Source organism: Setaria viridis, chromosome 9 (genome assembly GCF_005286985.2).
Source record: "Setaria viridis chromosome 9, Setaria_viridis_v4.0, whole genome shotgun sequence".
Classification (NCBI taxonomy): Eukaryota; Viridiplantae; Streptophyta; class Magnoliopsida; order Poales; family Poaceae; genus Setaria; species Setaria viridis.
Genome location: NC_048271.2, coordinates 4,424,405 through 4,439,236, shown reverse-complemented (window position 1 = coordinate 4,439,236; position 14,832 = coordinate 4,424,405). Strand labels below are relative to the sequence as shown.

At 46.7% G+C, this 14,832-nt stretch overlaps 2 protein-coding genes across 2 annotated transcripts; both read left to right on the top strand.

Annotated features, from left to right (window-relative positions):
- Nucleotides 1–554: 554 nt before the first annotated feature.
- On the top strand, nucleotides 555–1,658 carry LOC117839992 (uncharacterized). Its single transcript, XM_034720445.2, has one exon. It carries the CDS (start codon nucleotides 713–715, stop codon nucleotides 1,331–1,333), a length of 621 nt encoding a protein of 206 aa, XP_034576336.1. The 5' UTR covers nucleotides 555–712; the 3' UTR covers nucleotides 1,334–1,658.
- Nucleotides 1,659–3,401: 1,743 nt separating this feature from the next.
- On the top strand, nucleotides 3,402–6,889 carry LOC117835861 (uncharacterized). The gene is made up of 3 exons (XM_034715173.2): nucleotides 3,402–3,804; nucleotides 4,991–5,662; nucleotides 6,575–6,889. Exons 1-3 carry the CDS (start codon nucleotides 3,559–3,561, stop codon nucleotides 6,575–6,577), a joined length of 921 nt encoding a protein of 306 aa, XP_034571064.1. The 5' UTR covers nucleotides 3,402–3,558; the 3' UTR covers nucleotides 6,578–6,889.
- Nucleotides 6,890–14,832: the final 7,943 nt, after the last annotated feature.

The following is a 14,832-nucleotide window of genomic DNA, read 5'->3' as shown; positions in this document are numbered from 1 at the left end:
CATTCGCACACGTACGCCGGCCTGCCCCTGTGCCGGGCGCGCCGAGGTGGCGCACCCCTGCGCCGCGAGCTCCCCGGGGAGCGCCACGCAGGCGGCCGCGCGGCCCCAGCTGACAGTCTACTACAGGCGCCGGCGATGGGGGGAGGCACGTGTGCGCGCTCGACGCCGGGAGGCGGAGCACCATTGCTTCGCCGCTAAGCTACACCGCGTCTCCGTTCGGAAGGGGAAAAAAAAAAAGCTACACCGCGCGGCCGGACCCGGCGTACGTGGGGTCCTCCCTCACGTCGCACCAACCGGATCGGGCGCCCACGGAAAAAGCGTGCCGTCCGTCACGGATGCTCGGATCGTCGTGCGCCGTCGGATTCGTAGCGGCGCAGGTGCGAATATACCGGCGGGGCAGGTTGAATCTTTCCTCGCCACGAGTAAAGCGGGGCCGTGGGAAAAAAAAAACGGAAAGGCGCCAGCCACCCGGGAAGGGGAAGGAAGACACCCCACGTAACGGTGGGCCCGGAATCGTGGCGGGCCCGCCTCGCGAGGTCTGAGCTGAGGCCTCGACCCTCGAGGGTGGTGGCCTGCCTGTGACTCCTCTATAAATAGCGGCCGTTTCCTCATCGTTCTTCCCTTTTCCCCGATTCTCTACTCGCCCCCATTAGTTTGCTGGAAATTTTGCTGGTGGTTTCGTAGTGGAAGACTGCCAAAGTGAGGGAGCGAGATGCTGTCCGTGCAGGAGGCCCTTGACCTTGACTTCGGTGCCGCGTCGTCCAGCTGCGGCTCGCGGGACCTGCTGGGCATGGACATTATCACGTGCGGGTTCACGCCGTGGGGGCCCGACACGTGCCCTAGCCTGGACCAGGTTCTGGCGTCGTCGAGGACGTCGCCGGCGGCGCCGGTGCGGGGGCGGGAGGAGGAGGAGGAGGAAGCCGCTGCGCCGGGCGAGGAGCAGGAGGAGGAGCGGCGGCGGCGACAGCGGCGCAAGGAGTCGAACCGCCTGTCGGCGCGGCGGTCGCGCGAGCGGAAGCAGCAGCGGCTGGAGGAGCTCCGCGGCGACGCGGCGCGGCTCCGCGCCGAGAGGCAGCAGCTGGAGGCCCGGCTGCGGGGCCTGTCGGTGCGTGGCGCCGCGGTGTGCCGCCAGAACGCGCGGCTCCGCGCCGAGGCCGCCGCGCTCGCGCGCCGCCTCCGCGAGGCGCGCGGCAGGCTCCTCGCGCTGCGCCGGCTCGCCGCCGCGCACGCCCTGCCGCGCGCGCAGCCGCCGATGGTGCCGCCGCTGGTGCAGCAGCAGGCCGCCGGTGTCGCGCCGCCGGCGCCCCTGGGGCTCGCGTCGCTCATGACGTAGGAGGACCGTACGTGCGCCGATCCCACTCGTCTCACATGTGAAGTTTTGGCACGGACGGACGGACGCAGGCACGTTATGGTGAAGCGGATCTGGGACTGGGAGCATACACGCTGCTAGTAGCAGGATAGTAGGGTGCGTGCAGTATTACAATCTGCTATATACTAGTAGTACAACTAAATTACTAAAAGGGTCCCGTGTTGACGTGTAGATTGCATGATTAGGTGCTAGCTACATGGATCTTGATGTAAATTAAAGTGGAAAAATTATTTCACCCGGACGGGCGAGCAACTGAACCAACGGTCACGTACAGGGGTTCCATTTTTCACTCGACCTCGACAGCTCGATGTGGTGAGTCTGCAGCGACTCGCTGCAGCCGTTTGCACTGTGCGGACTGCGCATGACGGGAAACAGCACCGTGTCGTGTTCCTGCGTCGTGCGCGTGCGCGTGCGCGTGAACAGAACAGGGACCGAAAGCTGCTGCTTGTTCCTTTGGCGATCGAGAGCCACACATGCAAAGAGCCCGGCGATGTGGGACCCGGAACGATCCTCTATGCGCCCACGGACGAGGGACGGCGACACCAATCGGTCGCCGGTAGGTTCACGTGTCGCACGGAGGCGCTCACACGCGTAGCACGTAGCTCGCGGGGATAGACACGTGCCGGGGCACCTATGCGACCTGATGTTCTCGCCGTCGATCACTTGAGCTGCCACCAGAGTGCCACTACGTCTTCGTGAACGCCGCTAGCTACCTCCGCCGACGACCGAATGGCCGGCGGATCGAAGGTCCCAAGTCCAAGCGTGTCCAGTTCGCAACAACCGCCATTATCGCCGCCGTCTCCTGCCTCTGCCTTGGACACATCACACATGCTTTGGCAGGTAGAAACACCACCCTCTAATGCACAAATTAGATGTCCGTCGAGGAATTCCGTCGTTTGCCATGGCACTGAGCACTGTGCTCCACGTAGCGGGCACCTGCGCCCTGTGGATTGTACTGGGCTCAACAAGAATAAGAGTCGTAGCACTGTTTGTGAGGAACGTGCAATGCGCCATATGCGGGTTATCCGATCCAAAATTATCGACTGGATTATCCATATGTGCAAATTGAATCACGAGATATCCTGCATTCCTGCCTCGATGTGTACGGTTGTTTCAGTCCCAAAATCCTGCCACCGCGGTACATTGTTTTCCGGATGTAGTGCAGGGACTCTCGAAACGATTCATATCTGTCTTCGCATCTGTACATTATCCGGCTCTGGATCCAGCGAAAGCAAATGGAGTTGAGAAACATAATCTATATCTGATCCGGTTTGGCCCTGACTTTTGAGTCACAGCTTCATACGTTTCTTCTTTAATTTCTTATTACAGATAGACCTTATCAAAGTCCCTGCTTGTTGTAGCTGAAGATTGCGGATTAAAGTCTGTAGTAAGACTGTTACAATCTGCAAGCTACAAGGGAGCGGATATTGTTGGGTTGTGGACTCTGGATCCATGCGGATTCAACAACGCAATGCAGTCCACTGTCTGCAACTAAAATAAAAACGAGCTTAACTAGGTTTCTCTATTAAAAACGTTTCATTTCATGGTAATAGAACCAAATCAGATGCTGTGAATCGGAAGTTTGGATGTGTCCTATATTAATGTTGCCAACAATTGTTTTTTCATGCATCAACCTTATCTCAAGGCTAGTCGCTTAAATTCTCTGGCACACTTTGGCTAGCAAGATGATCCTGCCACCGTAAGTGGCCGGCACACACATGAGACCAGTATCGTATGAAAATGAATCTTTACCGCCTAAAAAAAACCCTTACCGCCGTGCATTACGCGCTGGTCAAGTAGTCGACAGACGACAGCTCGCGCCGCGCTGCTGACGGCAAAAATACCGGGTCGTCGTCGCGGTCATGGACTCCTTGACTTGACCCAGACAAACCACACCCCCCCAGTCCAACAGAATTCCGCGAATTCACGCGTGGAACCCAATCCGATCCACACGGGCCCATAAAAGGCCCAACACGGGCCGCGTCCACGCACCACCACCCCCCTCGCCCACTTAAACCTCCGAGCCCAAACCCAACCAACCCTAACGCACACCCTTCCGCCCCTTTCGCCCACGCGCGCCGCTGTTTCCGAACCGAACCGCGCTCCCCTCGCTTCCTTCCCCCAAACCCCCGTCTCGTCCCCTCCTCCCCCCTACGCCGGCGGCAGCGACCGAAGCGCTCTCCGCCGTGATGGAGCAAACGGACCTCGAGCCTCGGAAGCTCTTCGTCGGGGGGCTCCCGCGGTGGGGGGTCACCCCGGAGCGCATGAGGTCCCACTTCGCCCGGTACGGGCACGTGGTGGACGCGCTGGTGATGCTGTGTCCGGACGGCATGGGCCGCGGCTTCGGCTTCGTCGAGTTCCAGGACGAGGTGGCGGCGCTCAGGGCGCTGGACGTGAGGGAGAGGGACAAGCACGATGCCTTCTTTGGCCGCAGGGTGAGCTCTTTTTTTCGCTACCCGCGTTTAAAATTAACGGCAACGGATCGGGGCGGCCATGTTTGGGGGGAAAAACCGCACTTGTTTTGGGGGATATATCTACTGTTTACTGCGTGCGCATAGAGCTTGTGGGTTGAGTAGATGCTACGGTAGTGCAGGATCAATGTAAGTTCGCCTGCGGGAATTATGATGCGGCGCTGTTTCGCCTAGCACACAGGATTAGATTGTTCTTTTGACTGATGTAGGTTGCAGTGTGTGCTGAGAAAAGGCTGTCTACGTGAAATTGGGTGATTAAAAAAATGCAGCTTGAGTTTGGTTAGATGTCAAAATTGAAGCCCGTTAGATTATTTGAGCACACTTCACAACCAGAGCGAGCCTTTATGAAGAATATGCAAGTGGAAAAGGATTATATTCTCCTAAAATAGTTGGTTCTTGTCTGCTTATCTCCATTGTGGGGTGACGACTGCATTGGAAGTCCTTTTATTTGGGCACGCCCTTTGTTCTTGTTGCACTGGTGTTCTGGTTGCACTGAGACATGGGTTCGAATTCTGCTATGTTGATATTGCGTAAGTGCAAAGCGCTGCAGCTTTTTTATGGTACAGAGCTCTACCTCCATTCCTTGTTTATATGTAAATGTAGTGAGAATGTGCAATGCAGGACATCTTTTGAACTCATAAGAAATACAATTTGCAAGTCTGACTTTCAAAGAATAGATAATTGTTGACGGCTTTATATAATTTGTAGGAAGTATGGCTAATTCTGATGGTTACTCCACTATAGATCTATTGTGCAGTTCTTTCTGCAGTGTGACTTGCTTATTCATTTAAGCTAAGAAAATCTTAGTGGTACTGAAATCCTGCATAGTTTATGGGCCAGTAATGGTAATAGACTAATAATAAATAGCTGACCACATATATATAGCCTAATAGAACACCAATGTCATGTTTCTTGGCTCATGCAAAACTTATTTTTGATCTATTTAGTTGGTAAAACTGGTCAATCAGTCAAGTTCCATGTTTTTTTGCTACTATCTCTTTCATTTATTTACTGATAAGCTTGTGTGCTGTGGCTTCTGCATAATTTCTGTCCTAACATGACAAAATTCACTACTGTGTTTTCTCTTTTTTTTTTCAAAATATCATTATCTTATGTTTTTGAATCATGCGGTTTGATGTTGGTGATGTAGGTTGATGTGAAGAAAGCAGAGAAAAAACAAGGAATTAGATATGTGCCGACTCAAAGCACTACCTACAATCACCAGAATGCTGATTCAAAGAAGATCTTTGTGGGTGGGTTAGGAGACAAGATTACCAAAGATGACCTCTCAAGTTACTTTGAGAAGTTTGGGACAATAACTGATGCGGTCGTGTTTTATGATAAACTAACAAGAAAGGCGAGGGGCTTCGGATTTGTGACATTTGATTCCCAGGAAGCTGCGGACAAGGTTTTGGAGAAGAGTTTTCATGAGTTGAAGGGAATAAAGGTGGAAACCAAGAATGCCGAACCAAGAGGTTCAATGGTCAGGGGGGCTTGGAGTCATAGGAGCCCTGCTAACAGCTATGACGGAATGTACTCACCATACAACATACCATTTGTCACTGGCCCTTATTTTGTTCCATATCCATATTACTCACCATCTGGAATCATAAATTATGGGTACATGATGAACCAAATAGGCACCTCAAATGATACTGGCATGATGGCAATGCTGCCCTTTCCTGCAAGGTCTGCACATCATGGAAGGTCATATGGATCTGAGGTGGCCACTCTGAAACTGGAAACTGGTCAGCAAAGAATTGACATCTCTACTTCCACTAGCATGAAATCAGATCCCTTGAAGCCAGATTCCAACTTACTTGTAAGTGCTCCTCGATCAACTGCTGATTAAATTTTCAGGCAACACTTTTCCTCTATGTGATTAGGTTCATCTCTTTCTTTTTGTTTGGAAAATTACTATATATTAAGCATGAAGTAGTGTATTAATTGGCTGCATCTCTTTCATTCCAACTGCTCTTCAAATAGTACAATTATTTCAAATCTTTCTTCCTTGATCTCTTTGCTAAACTAATAAGTAGGTCATGTTATTAAACAATCGGTTTCTGCTATCAAACTCCGTTTTAGATGTTTGCTTGATTTGACATGTCATTAGTTTTTGTCTATGTAAAGAAAATCAGACAAAAAGCTTTTGACCCTATTCCATAATCATCTTGACTGCTCATACCAATTGTTCGTGTAGCAACAAATGGGGCAAACATTTCTATTAGCTTGGACATTTTTATATCAACTTATCAACATCAGAGCCACCTTCGGTTTTCCGAAAAGTTACTTTTGGTGAATCCTGCTAATGGCGAATGACAAAATTTATAAATAACACTGATTATAGATTTACAGTACTATATAGTTTCAGCAATGGTCGGATGATGGTAAGAGAACACAGTTGGGTCCCGAACATGGAAATGCCGAAGCTTCTATTTGTACATTGTTGACAGTTAAGCAATCATTTGTGGGTGTGGAATCTGAAACATGAAATAATCATATTCTTTTATTTCACAGAGTCTTTCGTTTCTGATATGGTCTGCCTAACCTTCACAGTTCGTTTCTTTTGGGTTCACAAAATATTATTCACAATGTTTGGGAAAAAAGAGTCTCCTTGTAGCCAATGTTTATCCTTTTGTAGTTTTGTACATGACGGGCTTCACACAATTTCGTTTAATGCATATACCTCGTGTATTCTCACGTGCCAACACACTCTATCCTGCTTGTTATGCAGTAAGGAGGCTAATGTTACAAGGTGACGCCTTCAGCGCAACAATCTGGGAACTCTGGAAGACTTGAGCTCTGGCGTCTCACCATGATCCCTTTACTCACCCATGTTCTTTGTTCGCACCCTGTACATGGAGTCCAAACAAGTGGAGGAAACCAACCTCTGTAACTATCGCCTTTCCCTATGCTCGAATTATGTTCCCGTTGCCATCACAGTTTTTTTGCTTCCACCATGGAGTCTCAATGGTGTTGGATTAATACATTCATGTTTGCCTATTCGTTTGGTACTGAAAAACATCACTGATCCGAGGAAGGTTTTTTATTTTGGTGGTGGTCAAATCTGATGCTGCTTGCTTGTCGAGCTGACCTGCACATACCTGTTTCTGCAATCCTTATATCATTTCCTGTATCGTGCTCTCCGTATCTGATTCGCCCGGCTGAAGACGTACTAAAGCCATCCAGGGGAATCAAGTCTAAAATCTCTGTACTACTCAGTATCTGTCTACAATTTTTTTTCAGCAGCCCCTGCATCTCAGCTCTGCTCACCTGCATGCATGGCAACAAGGGGCCAAGACTCGAGAACAGCAGCTATGTTCAGGCCCCCTTTGGCACGATTAAGGGGGTTTCGGCTTGGCTTCGCGCTACAGCGTAGCGCGACACTATGCTGCACTATTTTCAATTGTAGCGTGAAGTCGGAATGTAAAACAAAAATGAACAGGGAAGATGGCAAGCGGGTGAATCGGAACGTAAAAGAAAAATGAACAAAGAAGTTGGGAAGCGGGTGGAGCTGAAATCAGTGGCTTAGCCGACTTCAACTCCAGCACGCGCAACGATGCCCTATAGTGCCCAAACCGAAGCCGGCGTAATCCATACCAAACTTCAGCTTCAGCACGATAGTGTCGAAACTGAAGCCGGTAATCCATACCAAACGAGGCCTGAGCTCCAAAATTGTCCTAGTAGGATGCCAGCAATGCCAGTCACCTTCCTAATCTGGTGAAGCACGTGGCCGGAATCCAAGCCTCGTGCTCCCGGACACACAAAGCTCGCTTTGCTTTGCTTGGCCCAGATCTCTGTGTTGTTTGGCGTGTGCTGGGCGGTGCTTGCTCGTTGTTTGGTCGTCCACTCGTCCTGGGCTCCTTGCCTGGCCGTGTCCGGGTCTCTTGCTCCTCGCTTTGCTTGGCGTGCAATGCATTGAGCCGTGAGCGAGGTGACCGGGGTGACAAGATACTGGGAGAAGTAGAAGTCAGCAGCAGTGGTACCCGGTTCCGGCCGGCCGGCCGGCCATGGGAAGGCCCACAGAAGCTCACGAAAGATGCTGGGAGCCAAGAGCAAGCAAGGCGATCCATGTCGAGTGCCACTGCCACCTAGGGGGGCTACGGCCTCTAGGCGAGAGGTGACCGGCCTGTGACCCCTCCAGTCAATCCCTGCCTCCCCCGGCCCATCTGCACGGCACGCAAGGAATAAGAGAGAGACGAGAAGGAGAGAGGGAGAAGGGGACGAAGGGTCTCGTCTCTCATTCAGTCGTCTCCTCTGGTGGTCATCCGGCCGCTACGTCCCGTTTCACATGCTCTTATTATGCCCCCGAAATTGATGTTGCAGCAGGTAGGCCGGTAGGACGCGACGGGGGATAGACGAGATGGGCGGCGTACGTGATGGATGCGCGACGGCTGGCCTGGACGCCTGACGGCGATGGAATGGAAGTGCCGATCTGGGGAGGGAGCGGCCGGCCGGGGCAGCAGGCGGACGCGACGAGACCCGAGCCGACGCGACGGCGTGCTATCAAGTGCGCCGCGCGGGGGACGCGGGAGCGACCGGCACCCGGCACTTTCTGATTGATTTGAGGCGCGCCTCTGCTCGCCGGTCCGGATGTTGCTCCCGCGCCTGGCGCCCCGCCGCGAATCGGGCTTCTAGCTTCTTTGGCGGAGCCACGGCTGGTTGGTTTGGATTGGATGCAACAGCTGCCTTGGACGGAACCGGGGACGCACGGCGAAAGGGTCGCCTACACGGATATGGCCGCCGTGTTTGAGTGTTACGACACAATTTTGTTTTTTAAGAAACAGGAGGGGCTACTGAAATATATTAAGATAAAATGTCTACAAGAGGTTCAAAAGAAAAAAAAACGAAGAGAAAGAAAGCAAATTACAAGGCTTGAAGCCAAAGGGACATACGAGGGACAAAGCTTTGCTTGACTCTCACCGGAACTAAGGAAAATTCTTGCATAAATTTCCTTTTGCACGTTTGCACACTTGGGTTGATATTGTTGAAGATTCAATCGTTTTATTTTACCAGATGCTTCATGTCATAAGAATGATGATTTTCATGAAGAATGGCACAACCAGTTTATCCTTGATCTGTTTGAAAATCTGAAGAATTAACCTTGTTGTGATTACTGATACTCCAATTAATGCCCAACAAGTTTTGATAAAGTTACATCTTAGAGATAAATGGGCCACTTATTCTGGTCGTTGAAGGATGCAGAGATCGCAAGTATAGGATTCTAGGTTCATATTTCTTCTTCTTAAGATGTCTCTTTGTTGGCGGCTGTTAGCACGCCAATTTGTGAACCGCAAGCGTACGAATCAGTTGTAGCTCTTCCTTCAGAGTATTCCCCCAAGTTTTATCAACCATGAAACTTATAGCACAAGATCTATTTCAACTAGCATTGTTAGTATTAACTTGGTATTTATGAGAGATTCAAATCCAATCTACTAAGCATGTATAGAGAGATAACAGATAGAGCAAAGGTAACCAATCTAGAGCAAAACAGAACATCCTCCAAAATATGTTGCATATGTGAAAATAACCAGTTTATTAGGTGTAATTAATAATTTAGGAATTAAATTCATGTCATTATTGAAAATAAATAGGGTAAAAGTGTGTCAATTTCAACACTCTTGTGCTTCGTCGGTCTTGTAGAAGGAGCCAGAAAAAACCTTGTGTTTCATTTGGCATTTGAATTTCTAGATCCAAGAGAAAGCTGGGTAGACACTTCTCTGACCAACAATGGCTTTATATGCTTTTACTGCTGAAAATGAGGTGGTTCCCCAAGTGTAGGACCAAAGATCATAACCCTTTGCTTGGTGAAGATTCTGTATAATATCCTGCACTTCTTGGAATTGCTAATGAAGATTCTGTATAATTTCCTACACTTCTTGGAATTGTTGATTTGCTTGAATTGACAATGGTATGTGAAAGTTCCGAATAAAGGGGGTTGAATTAGCAGCCAACTTGAATGTGATCTTAGAATCATTGGCAAAAGAGAATAGCTCAAGGTAAGTCTGAAATAGCACTCGTCCATTCCATAAGTCACTCCTAGAAAAGAATGATGGAGCCATCAAAATCTTTGTAGGTGTCCAAGAGTTTGACAATATCTCTCCACCAAAAGGAACCTCTCATGTACTGTCCAGGCAACTGACCATTGTCATAGTGATTGTCCCAAACCAAGTGGACCCAGGGAATATCTACCTTGTTGTAGAACTTGTGGAGAAAATTTCAATAAAAGAGCATCATTGCGTGATGCAATGTCTATGACTCCCAGACCACCTTATTTTTTTGGCAAGCAAACCATTAGCCAAGCAGCTTTGGATGGCTTCTTTGAGTTAAGATCCGATCCCCTCCAGAGACAGTGCTTTCGGTACTTGTCTAGTTGCTTTATCATGCCCTTGTGAAGTTTTAAGGTGGAGGAGAAGAACACTGCTGAAGATGATAGAACAGAATTGTCCATTTCCAACCTGCCTCCTTGGGATAGAAAGGAAGAGGTGTAGCTTAGTCTACTTTCTACTCTCTGAATGAGGTGAAGACAATCTCCAATGCTTGGCTTAGTTGTTCATAGGGGAAGGTCAAGGTATGTGAATAGAAAGGTTCCTTTTTGACAGCTGAATACATTTGCCAAGAGATCAAGTTTTTCTTCTGTGATGTTAAGAGGGACCATGACTGTCTTGTTATTATTCACTCTTAATCTTGTTGATTGTGCAAATGTGTGGAGGAGATCCTTGAGGTAATTGAGTTGGATGGGGCACGCCTCTAAGATCATCAAAGTGTCAGCAACATACTATATAGTTGGGAAATCCATGCCAGCTTTTTTAGGAATAGGTAATTTGAGGAGTCTTTGGTTCTTTGCCTTGTTTATGATCGACGGTAGAAGGTCAGCAGCTATAATAAAGAGTAGAGGAGATAGAGGATCTCCCTTTCTAACACCTCTTTTGTAGTGGAATACCTTGCCTGGGACCCCATTTAGTAGGATTGATGAAGTACATGATCCTAAAATGTCCTTCATCCACCCAATTCACTTATCACCAAATCCTTTGTGCTTTAAAATTTCTAGGATAGCCTGATGCTCAATCTTATGAAAAGTTTTCTCAAAGTCAATTTTCAGGAGGACCGGTTCTTTTTTTTAAGATTTGCAGATGTGTAAGAATTCAAATGTCCAAGCTAGGAAATCTTGGATTGTTCTGGATTTGATGAAACCATATTGATTAGCATGGATGAGCCTTAAAATGATTTTCTAAAGCCTTTCAGCTAAAATTTTTATGATGAGCTTTATTGATGAATTCATAAGAGAGATGGGCTTGAAATCTCCTACTTGTATAGGACAGTCCTTCTTGGGGATGAGAGTAATGAAAAAAACTACTGATGCAACAATGGATGTGAGAATTCTGCCAGAACATGTAGGATGCAACAATGGATTTCGAGCTTGACAAAGCTTTGTAGACATGATCTGTCTATGAAAAGTTAACATTTTGTATCACTTTAATCTGATATTTTAAACTATTATACCTAATGTGCTATATTTAACATGAGTATGTGCACTCAAATTTAGAAATTTAATCAAGTTTATCAAATTCTATACTAAGGGCTTCAATTTATCAAATTCTATACTAAGAGCTTCAATTTCTAAGTGATCTTAATTTTTTATATAATATACTTTAAAATATGATAGACTCCCTATTACAAGGCAAAAAAATCCTAGCATGTACCCCTAGGTGTTCGAATTTGTGGCACCTAAGGTATCTTACTATTATTAATTGGATATTTTTTTGACCCACGATATTAATTATTACGAGACGCACTAGAAAAAATAGATAAAATTCTACAAATTCTCACAAAAATCGGAAACATGTGACGATCAATTTGATAGAGTCGAATCACCAGAGCTGTTGGATCTAATTTTTTTCTAAAAAAATACCAACCTCTAACATAATCAAAATATTCTGCAGCAGCCCTCTAAATATATATAAATTACCTGCTATGACATATAAAAAGAAAATCTAAATTAACCCTCAAAATTGCTCACATCCACATATGTTATTATAAAAACTCCCAAAGTAAACTAATAAATGATTTTAAATAGTCTATAGTTGTCATTGCTAATATAAAAAATTATTAATTTAAAGTACACATGTATGGTGGTGTGTGTCACCCCATGGTGTATCAAAGATGCTTTGAGAATATGGATTTCCAAAAATATGAATATGGATGAAAAAATATAAAGTAATTATTAAGTAAAGTCCACGACGATCGGATATAGACAAGTACATATCTATATCACCATTGTGTTGAAATATTTAGCCAATGAAAGACAGTAAGGTACAGCCACCCGATAGAAAAATTTGGTTAACACCTTTGTTCCATTAGATGTCTTATTGGTTTAGAGAAATCACTAACAATACGCAGTACAAACCTTCCAATCAAGCAAACAAAGTAGCCTTGCGGCTGAAAGATGGTGATGTGCAGCCGCACCAAGGAAAAATAAAAATTCTAAATTTTTCATAACATTAATTCAAAAAAATCATAACTTTCTAATAGTTATGTCTTTCAAAACTACTAACCCGTACGGATGCACCATTCTGATAAGCATGCTTAGGGACCGAGCTAATAGGGGAACCAATGGCCAAGGGGGCCATGGCCCCCTACCTATCGCCCTCTTACCCTGCACTTAGCCTTTATGCATGTATTTTTTTATATCAAGTTTGTTTGGAGATGATAATTTTTTTATGCATTGTAAAAGTGAAATGTCTCGTAACGTGTATACAGAGATTACAAAGTTGAGTTTCTGGTCTTCATCGGTTCATAATGCATCCCGACAGAATTATGTGTTGAAGCCAATGCCTCATCTAAGGAGCATCCTAGAACAGTATATTTCTACACAGTCTTGTCCTCGAGTTAGAATTGATTGGCAAATCAATTCGATTCAAAAAATAGAATTGGTTAGGAAATGTAGAAGGTTGTGCACTATGTGATATTGGAAGCTTCAGACTGGTCTAAAGGTCATGAAAAATGACCGTCTGTATCCATGTCATTTTATTTTGAAAAAAGTTCAAATTACTCCCCTCAAGTGTACGGATAACCCACTAAAGTATTTATTGGTTCAATTTACCACCTAAACTATACCATTTGGTTCAATTTACCCCATAATACATTTTTATTTTTTGTTTCTCAAGGCACAAGTGGAATCTTAAGTTCAAATTTTGCAAGATGATAGCAGACATCATAAGACATGTTGGAAAATATATCATGAATTTTTTATCATTATTTTGATAGGGTAGGATATTTAATAATAAATTTTATCCTTGAGAGACAAATTATATAAAAATAATGATGAAAAATTCATCAAAATATTTTTTAATATAGATTAAGGTGTCCACTACCACCCTGCAAAGTTGCAAACTAAAATTCAACTTGTGTATGGAGAAAAAAAAGGAAAAATTGTATTAGGGGTAAGTTGAACCAAATAGTATAGTTTAGGGGGTAAATTGAACTAAAATATAGTTTAGCGGGTTATCTTGACTTTCTTGGGAGTAATTTGAATTTTTTTTCTTTTATTTTTGCTGAGCATTCTTCTCTGTAATTTCTACCCTTTTCTCCTGATGAATACTACCGAGTAGATACAGTGCCACGGTAACTACTGACCGTTACTGTCTGTTTTACCATGAAAAAAAAAACTACTGTCCGTAAAAAAATATTTTTTCTTTTTTACGCGCAGGAGGATCAACGCTGCTATTGGGCAGTGCAGCATGCAGGGCGCAGACAGCGCAGACAAGTTTGAATGGTTGACTGTGCAGCAGGTCTGCATGGGCACATACACAAGGCAGTGGACAGAATGAAACTGCCATCAAATCAGCTTTGGAATCTTTGATGCAAAGCCATCAGACATTAACAAGCCACAATCCAGGGTTAGTGGTTGCTTGGCAGAACACGGTCTAGTGGCGTGGCAACAACTGGTAGTACTAGCGTAGATCCTAGTGGGCCGGAGTCCCTCCCCCTTTGCTTTCTATCCAATCTTTGCTTGCAACTCAGAATAGGCCATCATCCAACGCAGAGCTAGCGTGCTAAAATCCAAGGGATCGGAGAAGTTGAAAGGGGAGAAAGATGGAACTGCATGTACACAAAGCAAAAGAGAGAGCAGGCATGATGCACAAGCACAAGCACAATGCATGGCAAGCCCGGCAAAGGCGGTCTAGCTGTTCTCAGCATTGGGTGCTGCAGCTATGGCTACCGAGCAGGGAGCCATGGCAGGCCGGCCAGGGCCCTAAAGACTCGAGCAACTTTTGCATTCAAGGCTGCGTTTGCCTCTGCCCCTGCTGCCTCACTCTCTCTCATGCAGTCACGCCGGCCGTTGCCATCTGCTGGTGCGGGAGAGAAAGAGAATCAGAGGAAGAGGAGGGGGTAGCTTTAATCGGGGATGGCTGATGGGGCTGCCATGGCAGGGGTGGGGAATGTGGAGGCATGCCTGCACAGTCCTGGTGTGTCGCGCCTTTGGGGGAGGCCGGAGGCCGCGGCCGGCCCACAGGCACGACGCGACACCAACCCATGCCGCTTTGCTCGGCGGCCGCGCGCGCTTGTTAGGGTTCCCCCCCTCTATCTTAGGCAATGCACATTTCGGTGCAACCTCCATTGATTTCTCCCTGCCGAGCCCTGTCTGACCTTCTTCTTCAAGCATGGCCGTGGTAGTGGTGGTGGTGTTCCAATCCACTGGATCGGACACTGCCATGCCGAATGCCATGCCATATCGATCGGTATACGAGCTTGCAGCACGTGCCAGCCTTACTTTCGCGTTGCATGGCTTTTTTTTTTCAGGGCATCGCATTCCCTAGTTGCATGGCATTGCCTATCTTGTGCTAGCCTTGAAACATGCAGCATGGTGCCAATCTGCCATGGTGGATAAATTCATAAAATATACATGGGGAGGCGGAAAGATTGTAGCAATAGCAACGGTACTTGAGGTGTAGTTTGGTTCCTATGATTTATTTTTAGCACCCGTCACAT

Excerpts from the sequence above, each read along its gene's own strand:
- LOC117839992 (XM_034720445.2), top strand. The coding sequence starts at position 713 with ATGCTGTCCGTGCAGGAGGCCCTTGACCTTGACTTCGGTGCCGCGTCG.
- LOC117835861 (XM_034715173.2), top strand. The coding sequence starts at position 3,559 with ATGGAGCAAACGGACCTCGAGCCTCGGAAGCTCTTCGTCGGGGGGCTC. Across the intron at positions 3,805-4,990 it reads ATGCCTTCTTTGGCCGCAGG|GTTGATGTGAAGAAAGCAGA; the intron begins GTGAGCTCTTTT and ends TTGGTGATGTAG.